Consider the following 11,548-nt stretch of genomic DNA (forward strand, 5'->3'; position numbering starts at 1 on the left):
TTTTCTTTTTTGGGAATGGGCAAAAGTCTACTCCTAGAGTTCATGCACAGAAGGACATGTTCTCTGATAATGCATATTAAATTAAACTAATGAAAATGAACCTAATTAAGACCAAACCAAGCCAAATAAGCTTAATCTACAATTACCAGATAGAAATACCAAGGACTGAGAATTCTTGGCGGCCAGTGGCTTTGCTGTAAGCATATCCAAGATTTCAAACAGACTAATTACTTCACGCCATTGCAATCCAAATATTTTATACTTTTTTGTTTCAAACCCTCTCAAGCTTCATATAAGCCTCTCTAGGCTCTGCAAATATTTTGTATACCCAATAGGTCTCAAAATGAAGAAATTATGTCTTCCTGTTCTCTCTCTCTTCCTAATCATCTGTCTCTCCCCTCAACTCCTGAAAGCACAAGATGATGATTTTATCAGGCAACCCCCTCGCAGAGTCATACTTACTAAACACACCCGTTCGGACTCGGACCCTCAACAGGTACAAAATTTATGAGCAGTTTGAAGGTTTTTCGTATATGATTTTAGAAAATATTTATCTTCTTTTTTTGTTAATTATTTTCTTAATTGGATAAGGTGCATATTTCACTGGTGGGAAAAGATCACATGAGGGTTTCATGGGTTACCGATAGCAAGCATGGAAAATCAGTTGTGGAATATGGAAAGGCACCTGGGAAATATAATGGCGAGGCAACTGGAGAAGACACATCGTACAAGTATTTCTTCTACAGCTCTGGGAAGATCCACCATGTTACCATTGGCCCTCTGGAGCCCGCAACTATTTACTACTATAGGTGTGGAGGTTCAGAGCAAGAGTTCTCCTTCAAGACACCCCCACAAAAACTTCCTCTTGAATTTGCTGTGGCCGGTAAGTCATGCGTTTTTTCTTTCTTAAGATATTATATGGAATTGGTAACTGGCTCGATATATAATTGATATGTTATGTTGTCAGACTCTCAATCTTTAACACATATTTCTGCAAGATTTCATCGGATTAATTTTTCGAATCAAACAACATAACACATCAAACTATCGAATATAGAATATAACTTTTCTTATAACTAACCGTTGGTGATGCACACTCCAACTTATTTCTGAAATTAGAATATTCTAGAGGGATGAGTTGGTTAGCTATAGGTTGCTTTAAGGCAAACTAAGCAGAATGGCAAGAAATAGTTGGAGAAGAGTGTGAACCACTCCTTAGGAAAAGTTGCAACAAAATGACAAGCTGCGTCTTCAAAAAGTCTTCTTTAAGTCACACTATCCTGGATCAGACCTTAATTAGTTATTTACGTAATAACCTGGCTTAATCCTATAATTAGACACTTAATTACAACAGCTAATATTGCACCTGTGTTTGCAAGTTTGTGCTTCTATCTCTCGCACTGGGTTTGGTTCGTGGGGGCACTGTTTATGTGTTCATGGTTACAAGATTAATATGTCCCATGTATATATTATTTAATTGTTTCCCATCAAATTGATTAATCTGCTGACTGATTCTCATCAAAATTGAAGACACTATAAAAGCTAGCTCATGTTTTTTTATGTTCGACTTTCTCATATTCTATATAAGTCAAAAGCTTAGCTCTTGAGCTCCACTTTCTTTTGTCATTAGTATATGTCTGGATTTATACTTGCTTTGAAGGAATCTTTTTCTGAGAGAATATATCCTTCACTCAATTCACTTTAATTTGGGCTGTACACAAGTCTCCTGCACATGCCCCCAGATGGGAATTAATTCCTCTTCGTTTGAATTGGATTGGAATTGAGTTCAAATCAATCCTTATAAGTTGTACCCCTTTATATAAGACTAAGGCTCCGTTTGGGATTTTTTTTTGGCTAAAAACTTGCTTCACTTTAAAGTGTAAGCAGTTTAAGGTGTTTGGTAAAAATAAAATATCTCAATTATTTTAAAAGCAGTGGCCTTTTGACAACAGCTTTTAAAAGTAAGCTCTCGGTTGCTTTTCAAAACTGCTTTCGAATGAATTTTTTAATTCCCAAAATATCATCATTAATTTTTAAGAATGACACCACCTCCACCTCCACATCTAACTCCACCACCACCAACACCACCACGCCGCCACCACCTCCACCTTCATCACCACCACCATGACCTTTTTCACCATCACCTTCACCTCCATCTCTTTCACCACCACCTACACCACCAACTTCACCACCTCCACCATCGTCACCATCACAACATTCTCCTTCTCATCTTTTGCCACCACCAACACCTCTTCAACCTCCACAATCGCCATATCTCCACCACCACCACTGCCACTACATGATTAGCACATAACACTTTCAACATCATGTCTATTTTAGTCATTATTCACAGTTACAATAGTTTTATATTAAAATTTATCAAACGATTTTGACTCTGCTTTTGTACTAACAACACTTTAAAAATATTGTTTACCAAATATGGAGTTGCTTTACTTTACAGCTAATTATTTTCAAAGCACAGGATAAGCAACTTTTTTAAAAAGTGACAGTAATCCCAAACTAGCCCTAATTATCAGGCGCAATATGTTGGACTGTTGTCCAATTTAATGAGTTTAGTTCCAACACATTTATAAGTTCACCAAACATCGGTCATGACACTTATCCAATTTAATTGAAATAGTCCAGTTCAGTCCGAACCACCAAATGTAAGGTAAATATTTCTTGTTTATATGTACTTGTGGACATAATATCTCATTTACCAAAGAAATGAGATTCAGAATAAACTGTCGCACTTACTAAAATGGCATGTAAATATTACTTGAACGTTGTTAATTTTCAGGTGACCTAGGGCAGACTGAATGGACGAACTCCACCCTAGAACACATAGGAAGCATAGACTACGATGTGCTTCTTCTACCTGGTGATTTGTCATATGCCGACACCCACCAACCCCTCTGGGACTCATTTGGCCGAATTGTTGAGCCCTACGCAAGCAAACGCCCATGGATGGTCACCGAAGGCAACCACGAGATCGAGAGCTTCCCCATCATTTACCCAACTGGCTTCAAAGCTTACAATGCCAGGTGGCGGATGCCCTATCAAGAGAGTGGGTCCACCTCAAACTTGTACTACTCTTTTGAGGTTGCTGGGACCCACGTTATCATGCTGGGGTCCTATGTGGAGTTCGATGCTGAGTCAGATCAGTACAGGTGGCTTCAGGCTGACTTGGCAAAGATTGATAGGAAGAAAACCCCATGGGTTGTTGTGCTTTTGCATGCACCGTGGTATAATACGAATACTGCTCATCAAGGTGAAGGAGAGAGCATGAGGCAGGCCATGGAGGAGTTGTTGTACAATGCAAGGGTCGATGTGGTTTTTGCAGGACATGTTCATGCATATGAACGATTTGTAAGTTAAATTTTGATTCCTTATTATTTGCAAATTAATTAACGTTAGTTAATTATTTATTGCTGTTCTTTTAGTTGATGACTAATGTTATATGCAGACTAGGATTTACAACAACGAGGCTGACCCGTGCGGTCCGGTGTATGTGACAATTGGTGACGGTGGAAACCGAGAAGGATTGGCATTAACGTAAGTACACTTTATTTTAGACTATGATGTAATGTTGTTAGACTGTTAACGATAAATGTGAATGGTAACGTAACATTACATGCTTGCTAGTTAAGGCCGTCTTTGAGACTTCCAATAGGTGTGTGCAAGTAGAAGATGGAGCCCTCCTTAACTTATCCTTACATGAAAATACTAACAAATTTTGCAATACTTTTTCTGGATGGGCAACATTTGCTAGTTATCAGTATAACATGACCTAAGGAGCATTGATGTGATTTTCATGTGCAGTAGTTTTATGAGTTTGATCTAATTAGTTAAACTTCTGTTCAAAATTTGACCATCTAAAGGTGTATATATGTACATGTAGGTTCGAAGAGCCAGCTTCTCCTCTGTCTTTGTACAGAGAGCCAAGCTTCGGCCATGGAAGGCTGAGAATAGTAAATGAAACACACGCATTTTGGGGATGGCATCGAAACAACGACTCAAACTCGGTTGTGAAAGACCAGTTCTGGTTAGAGAGTTTGAGCAGCTCTAAAACATGCTTGGAATCTGTGAACCAGAAGGAGAAGACGACATCATCATCTGTCAATGATGAACTATAGGAGATTATATATACAATCTTCTTCTCATAAATTGTTTCTGTCTAGTCTAGCAAAGATTGAAAGATTAGGAGGTTTGGGAGCACAATAAGAGAACAAAATAAGTTCCTTTTGTAAGTGCAAGGTGTGGAGGAGATTAGCATGTTTGTCTTGGCTAGTGAAAGATGCCTTCTTTTTTTCAATAAAATGGACTGGTATTATTGTAGGCTTCAAAGGACAAAATGCGTAAGATTCTTATTGCAATTCAACAAAAGCAGGCTAGTTGGGTTGGGTAGTTGGCTTAATTTAACTATGTTTGTTTTTTGCAACATAAAGTCTATGAGATGGATTTGACATCGCCCATAACCCACAATTCCTCATCCCTTGATTGACACGACAGCAAATATAGTCTTCGCAATTCCTAAGGCAGAACCCCATTTTTTTCAAAACGGGAAAATATTTGGCTCCTTACATGACGTAAGAACTCGTTGCTCCTTACAGAAAAATCGCATTTTAACCCGTCTGTAAAAATGTACTATTCTCTATTTTCTAACATGCAAGGAGACAAACAATGTCGTCCAAACCGTACTGAGAATTGCCCATTTTCAAATATCAAATTTAAATTGGTTAAAGATTTCTAAAACCACACACCATGAAACTTAAACATAAGAAGGGCTGTCTTACATTTTGGACTAAACCTCCGCATGTAAAGCTTTCGTTTTGAACCGGGCCGACATCAAAACAAAGCGAGTTGCACAGGGACAGCCTGTGGTAACAAAACCAAACAATACGACGTCATTTGTCGTTGTGAGTGACAGGTTTGGTTTGTCGCAACTTGTATCGCTTTTACAGACACAAACACAACACAAAAAAACATCCAAAGAAAAGAAACTCAAAAGAAGAGAGAGAGAGAGAGAGAGAGAGAGAGAGAGAGATGCAACAGAAAGATAAAGACATTAAAAGTAAAGAGAGACGAATCTACAAAGGAATTGGACCCGAAATTTCACTCCAAACTAGAATTTTTTTTCGTTTTTTGCAACTATTACAAAGCAAAGCCCACAATAACTTATTTCCCAGAAACTAAATATCAAATTAAAAGCCAGTGAAGAGAGAAATATTTATATCAACTTAATTCCCACACGTGCGTAATGAACGGCCGCGATCAGATCAACGGTTCCTCGACTGATTTAAATTAAATCCACCCGTTCATCTTTGATTTGAATTTGTCCGAGTAATCGGATCCGACGGTCCTGATCATATCTTCTCGAGCTTCTCGGCTATGACCAAGGGGTTGCTTCTGGCGATCTCCTCTCTCCCAAGCGTCTTGAAATCGAATGAACACGCGTGCTTCTCCGGGTACCTGTGGACCCCACAGAATGTGGTCCCGCACCTGCACTTGAACCCGGTCAGCCCGACCCGTTTCCTGCAAACGGTGCACCGGTTCGGCTGCGAGACCACCGCAACCACCTCAGGAGGCCGGAAATCTCCCGCGCTGTGTCCGACTACGTCTCCAGCTACCTCCGGCAAGGTCAACGCCGGAGGAGGAGGCTGACAGTGGGTCTCGATCACCGGAGAAAAGGAAGAGGAAGTCGATGAAGAAGAAGGAGCAGAGACAGAGGAGGAAGAAGAGGCGGAGAGAGAAGCTTCGACTGTGGATTTGATCGAGGCCTCTTGTTGCTCTTTGAGGCAAAAGTCCCGGTAGCATTTAGAGCAGAGGTTCATGGTGGCTGGGCTGCCGAAGAAGCCGCAGTTGTTCGCGCAGAGACGGAGGCCTTCGGGCGCTTGGCATCGGTGCTCTTCTGCCATGGCTAAAGGATTGATCTGATTTAACCTCCGCTTCGAGATCTCGTAATCGGAAATTGAATTTCGCTTTTCGATTTCGCCGATCGGATTCGATCAGATTGGATCGTCCTCTGCTTCTCCGAGAGAGATCGATCTACGAGGAAAATGATCTGAGATCGAGAAGGCAGAATAATTATAACAAAATTCACAAAATCTCAAACTATTTTCCTTTTAAAAAAAAGCCCTCAGATCGCTGTTTGGTTGCCGAGAAACAAAAGGAAGGAAAAAGAAAAGAAAAAAAAATCCAACTTCCGGTTTCGAGACTCAGAAACAGATAGTCGGGCGGCTAATAATAATAACCATCACCGTCCAGAAGATCCGCGTATTTGGAAACTAATTTCTCGGAACAAAAGGAACCGAAAGTTGCGGATTCTGGATTCTCCCATCTGTTTTTCTTTTGTCCTTAATTTTCTCAGCGACCAAACGGAAACTAAAAATAAATAAATAAAGAAAAAATGAAAAAGAAAAAAAACGAAAAAAAGGGAGAGAGAGAGAGAGAGATTTTTATGTACCTGTTTTGCGAAGGGGTTTGAGAGATTTGTGAAGCGAACGCGAAGAGGAGGACGGGATAAGAATATGAAGAAGAGAGAGAAAAGGGCAGTGAGAATCTTAAGACGGAAGAATTATCGAGAAGGTCAGAGGAAGAATTAAAAAAAAATTAAAGTGGGAAGGAACGGCGAAAAGGGACAAAATTAGAAAAATCCACCATTGAATATTATATGATTGGGAAATTAAAATTAGTTTATGAAAATTGGAATTATCCGAGAGACAGCCTGGAAAATCTCTTTTTGTAAAAAAAAAAAGAGGGAAATGATTGTGAGTGATAAAAAAGGTTGCGGAAAATCATGCATTTGGCACCGTTATTGATAGCGCGTGGCCTTTCGCTTTTTATTTATTATTTATTTATTTTATGGTGGCAATTCTGAGGTGGTCCTGTTGGTGTTGTGTTGGGTTGGAGGGATTGGTGGTTCGGTTGGGTTGAAATTTAAAGGTGACGAATATTGTTGGGTTGGAGGGTTTTGCTTTGATACTTCCTCCCTGGCGCAGCCCCTTTTTTTTTGGCCTAAAAGCTGAAAGGAAAATACATTGTATTCGGCTATATATATTTCTTATGGCATAAGGAAAACGAAATATTGTCTGCATCTGTCCCAGATTGTGAGCACTAGGGTTTCAGTTTTAAGATAAGGTTATTCAGTGGGTTCTAAGTAAGTTTCAAATTTAGTGAACGATGTCAAAAGTTGAAATCCTTTCGAGTTCTTTTTACATGGTCAAGAAAGATACTCGATTTCACAACTAAAATCTCTTCAAGATTGTATGCATTCGAAGTAAGTTACAAATCTAGTGAATGATGTCAAAGCTGAAATCCTTTCGAGTCCCTTTTACATGGACCGAGAGACTCAATTTCACAACTAAAATCTCTTTGAGACTATATGAAAGGTTTTCGATTTGATCCTTGAATTAAGAAATTTTCGATTTTTGTTTAAACTTTTTCACATGATGTGAGGTTTATGATATTATAAAGACTTGCAACTACATTAAAGAATTGGAAATAGTATTAAGAAAGAGGTTGAGTTCTATATATATCATGTATTGTCTACGTGTAAACCCATAAGAGAGAGAATATGTTGCTGCTGAATGAATGAATGCCATAAGACAATTTTTTAATTAAAATTCATCATCAATTAACATGCAAAGATAATCATAAAAATTAAGACATTTTCTATTCAATTGATTGTTTTTACAATGATGATCATCGAAAGGTATCCTAAAAAATTAGCAGCTCGTAAGGGGCTTGTATTTCAAGTAGTTAAAAGTATTTACTCACACACTTGAGTTTCTAAATTCGATTTCCCCTCTGCCAATATCGCTTGTAAAAAGAGAAAAAAAAATAGTGACAAATCACATTGTAAGATGAGAACATGATGAAAGAGGCCAGAAAGAAGGGAAAAAGTAGAACAATTGATTTCCTTAGAGCACCATTCATGTAATGCCTCTTGGCATCACTTCATGGATATGAATTTAAAGGCTGCTGCTGGGGCAGTGCTTTGGCCATTATCAAACGGATCATAACTGAGAGGACTAAAATGCCTGTGAAAATTGGGAATAAAATGTCCAGAGGGGTGGAACTCTGCCTCACTCACATTCACATATGAAACGATGTTAACATGCCGTGCAAATATAGCAATCAAACCTACACCATCCACCAAACTCTCCTTTCGTCTTTTACTTTTTCTTCTTCATTTTCAATTTTTTATATAAAATAAAAATAAAAATATCGTGATGGAACTTTAACGATTATAGAATTTGGTTGCATTCTTAAGCAAAACCGAGTTTAAGGATGCAATGACTTTGTCTACTTTGATCACTATGGTGTCGTTCGTGATCATTACCCATATAAAGTCTAAAACATGGGATAATTAGATCAAATATTCAACACTTTTTTTTTTTTTTGTGTGAATAAAATTGATGAAAATTTGGTACCAAAGGGTCTTAGTATTATACGGATAGCGATTTTCACATTTATTTTTGTCTATTTACACTCATTCTATTGTTTTTATGCTTTGATTATCATTTTATTTACTCAATTATCAAAGCACAAAATAAAAAAATAGGAGTGTCGATAAATAAAAAAGGAGTGAAAATTTGCAGTATCGAAGTTAAAAGCATTGCTTATAAAATGTCACACTATAATGAGGAATTTTAATTTTTATACGGGGTTATGTTTATACTGTACAAATAATAATATACAAATATACAAAAGTGACATTCAAATGTCACCTATACAATTTTCCACAATATCAATATTATATGTTTTTATTTTTCAAATATGATTAATATGGTGTATTTTATAAAGAGTGCTGCTATTTTCCACCTATTTGTCCTATTTTCTCACTTACCTTGTTTTCAAAATTTTAAAGACAAATTTATTCATTTAAAAAATGAATTCTAATGACTTAAGAAAAAAATATTAAAATCAATTATAAAAAAAGATTAAAAAATAATAATAATAATAAAAATAACCCCACCTCTCCCCTCACCCCCCACAAAACACAATATAATCAAAAGATTCCAAGCGGACCCATGGGTTTGATGGGTGGGGGTGTGTTCCTCTCCCCTCACCCCCCACAAAACACAATATAATCAAAAGATTCCAAGCGGACCCATGGGTTTGATGGGTGGGGGTGTGTTGAGGGGATGGGGTAAAAGAGAGAGAAAGAGTCTTTTTTTAAATTAAATTTTATTTCCATTAATAATGATTATAATTAAATGTAGTTTTATTTTAAAAAGCATATGTCTACTAAATTATCTGTAGTAAGTCTTAGGATGAAGCATTATATAAAGAAGAAACAGTGAAGGTTTCTCCAAGATACCGATGTGGGACTCCAACCTTTACGCCATCCACTTTCACATCACACCACCATGTGTGCCATCCACAATCATGCCCAAGAACATTCCTTCATGCTATCATTTGTATGCATACAAATATTCATATATATATATATATATATATTAAACATAGTAATATATATTAGTTTAAGAGTATCTATTTTTTGCTAATATACTTGTTTGAATATAATAAAAATGCATGTGTGATTATTATATTCAATCATACTATATAACAAAAATGCATGTACACTTATATGTGTCCCTCCATTTTTGGTTATAATGTATGTGTATATATGCATGCATAAGATGTATAAACATGCCTATGTATACTAAAGGTTTATTATATATACAAATATGTGCATATGTACACGAGTAGTATATATTACAAATACAGAGAGTAATGTACAAGAACATATGTGTACTTGTTATACATATATGTGTACTTGTACAAGAGCATATAAATAAAGACAAACTACAAGGAAAGATATCACTGAGTCAATATGAGATCCTAATAATGAAGTGGTACGAGAATTCAATATAGAAGAGTCATGCATGATATGAGCCGTCTTATAAAGGGTCTTGCTTTGGCTTTTGGGGTTTATGTGAGTGGTGGCTGTCCCGCATCTCCTGCAAACAACCACTTCAGTTGTTTTGTGCCTTATGAATATTTGTACCCACCCCAACAAAGCTTCACAGAGATTTTATGGCCAGCTTACTTATGCAATTAGGCTGGGCTAGCTAGCCAGGCCTACTCTCTTCTTAGGACCAAAAGAGCCCGTTATAAAGTAGAGTTTTAGCTCACTCATCTTAGTGTCGGGTCAATCTGACCTGGCTCATTTTACAAGCATAGTGGGAAGATAAGGTGAGTAAAGAAATATGATAAGAATGTGAAAATAGCAACACTCTTTATAAATAATTTTTCTTAATTGTCTAGTTTTGTATTGATCCGGAACTTATTGACTGAAGAGCCAAATAATTGATCCACCTGAGGGAGTCCGGTTTACCTGTTACCAAAGTCCTGTGCCCCCTTGTTTCCCTGCTAGTTTCGTGACATGTGGCAAGCCACTTAACACCACTTAATTCTGTTAACTCTTTTTGTTTCTTTTTACTGTTTGCTTTTTTGCTTTTTTTCCCTGTTCTTCCCCTTTCTCTCTTCTCTGGTTTCCCTCTCCCCTTCTCTCCTTCGTCTCCCCTCCTCTCCTTCCTTTTTTGTTCTCTTTTCCACATATTCAAATTTTATATGTTTTTTTTATATAAAAAAGTTTGAGCCTTTTCAGTTTAACCCCCCACGTATATAAACAAAGGTTTTGTCTGGGTTTGGATTTGCAGTTCTTCGAATACAAATCTGAGCCAGTGGTTGGGGGTAAATTTCTAGGGTTTTGAATTGATCTGAGGTGATGCATGGCGAATGGTACGGATTCTGAGGAGTTTGTGGTGATGCCCAAGGTCCGGAGAAAAAGAAAAACAAAGCAAAAGCAACAAAACCAAAAAAAAAAAAAAAAAAAAAAAAACGTGGAGGTGGAGATTTGGAAAATAGAACAAAAAAGGAAAGAGAGGAGAGAGGGGGAGAGGGAACCAGAGAAGAGAGAAAGGAGCAGAACATGGAGAAAAAGCAAAAAAAAACAAACAGTAAAAAGAAGCAAAAAGAGTTAACATAGTTAAGTGGTGTTAAGTGGCTTGCCGCATGTCACGAAACTAGCAGGAAATAAGGGGCACAGGAACTTTGGTAATAGGTAAACCGGACTCCACCTGAGGTGGGTAGTTAAAGACAGTTTAGACGCACTAATTAATCGATTTAGGTAAGGACTTGCTACAAAAGAAAGGTAGTTGACTTTCTAATTAATTTTAAAGTGATGAGTTTATTCAATATCCATTTTGAAGGCTCAAGCATACTGACCGGATTAAAGAAGACTAATTTTATTTTATTTTTGTATTAACGGGCAATGATAGTTTCAAACTTTAAATATTTTCAAACATTGAGAAGACGATTTAAGTAAAAAGGACCGAATTAAACTGCTTTTTTATACATAAAAATATTATTTTAAATATGTTTAATGATTGATATTATATTATGTCAACCAAACTAGTAGAGAGTTTTCACATATCATATAGTTTTCTGGTGAGTTTTCTGGATGTAAAATTGATTTTGTTCGATAATTTGTAATGGTTGTATTTTATTGTTTTGTATCTTGGCGTAAGCACCCTTT

The 11,548-nt window shown here is 37.0% G+C and overlaps 2 protein-coding genes across 2 annotated transcripts; one reads left to right on the plus strand and one right to left on the minus strand.

Annotated features, from left to right (window-relative positions):
* On the plus strand, positions 1-4,355 carry LOC110753506 (purple acid phosphatase 22-like). Its single transcript, XM_021954414.2, has 5 exons — positions 1-496; positions 592-883; positions 2,801-3,369; positions 3,467-3,555; positions 3,902-4,355. Exons 1-5 carry the CDS (start codon positions 344-346, stop codon positions 4,134-4,136), a joined length of 1,338 nt encoding a protein of 445 aa, XP_021810106.2. The 5' UTR covers positions 1-343; the 3' UTR covers positions 4,137-4,355.
* A 736-nt stretch (positions 4,356-5,091) lies between these two features.
* LOC110753505 (A20/AN1-like zinc finger family protein) lies at positions 5,092-6,625 on the minus strand. The gene is made up of 2 exons (XM_021954412.2): positions 6,467-6,625; positions 5,092-6,064 (listed from the first exon to the last, which is right to left on the minus strand). The coding sequence occupies exon 2, from the start codon at positions 5,916-5,918 to the stop codon at positions 5,367-5,369; it is 552 nt and encodes a 183-aa protein (XP_021810104.1). The 5' UTR covers positions 5,919-6,064; positions 6,467-6,625; the 3' UTR covers positions 5,092-5,366.
* Positions 6,626-11,548: the final 4,923 nt, after the last annotated feature.

Source organism: Prunus avium, chromosome 7 (assembly GCF_965620075.1).
Source record: "Prunus avium chromosome 7, drPruAviu1.hap1.1, whole genome shotgun sequence".
NCBI classification, from domain to species: Eukaryota; Viridiplantae; Streptophyta; class Magnoliopsida; order Rosales; family Rosaceae; genus Prunus; species Prunus avium.

Bases quoted from the DNA above. Each gene is read 5' to 3' on its own strand.
- LOC110753506 (XM_021954414.2), top strand. From the start codon at position 344: ATGAAGAAATTATGTCTTCCTGTTCTCTCTCTCTTCCTAATCATCTGT. The intron at 497-591 runs GTACAAAATTTA...TAATTGGATAAG, and splicing joins CGGACTCGGACCCTCAACAG to GTGCATATTTCACTGGTGGG. The intron at 3,370-3,466 runs GTAAGTTAAATT...TGTTATATGCAG, and splicing joins TTCATGCATATGAACGATTT to ACTAGGATTTACAACAACGA.
- LOC110753505 (XM_021954412.2), bottom strand. From the start codon at position 5,918: ATGGCAGAAGAGCACCGATGCCAAGCGCCCGAAGGCCTCCGTCTCTGC.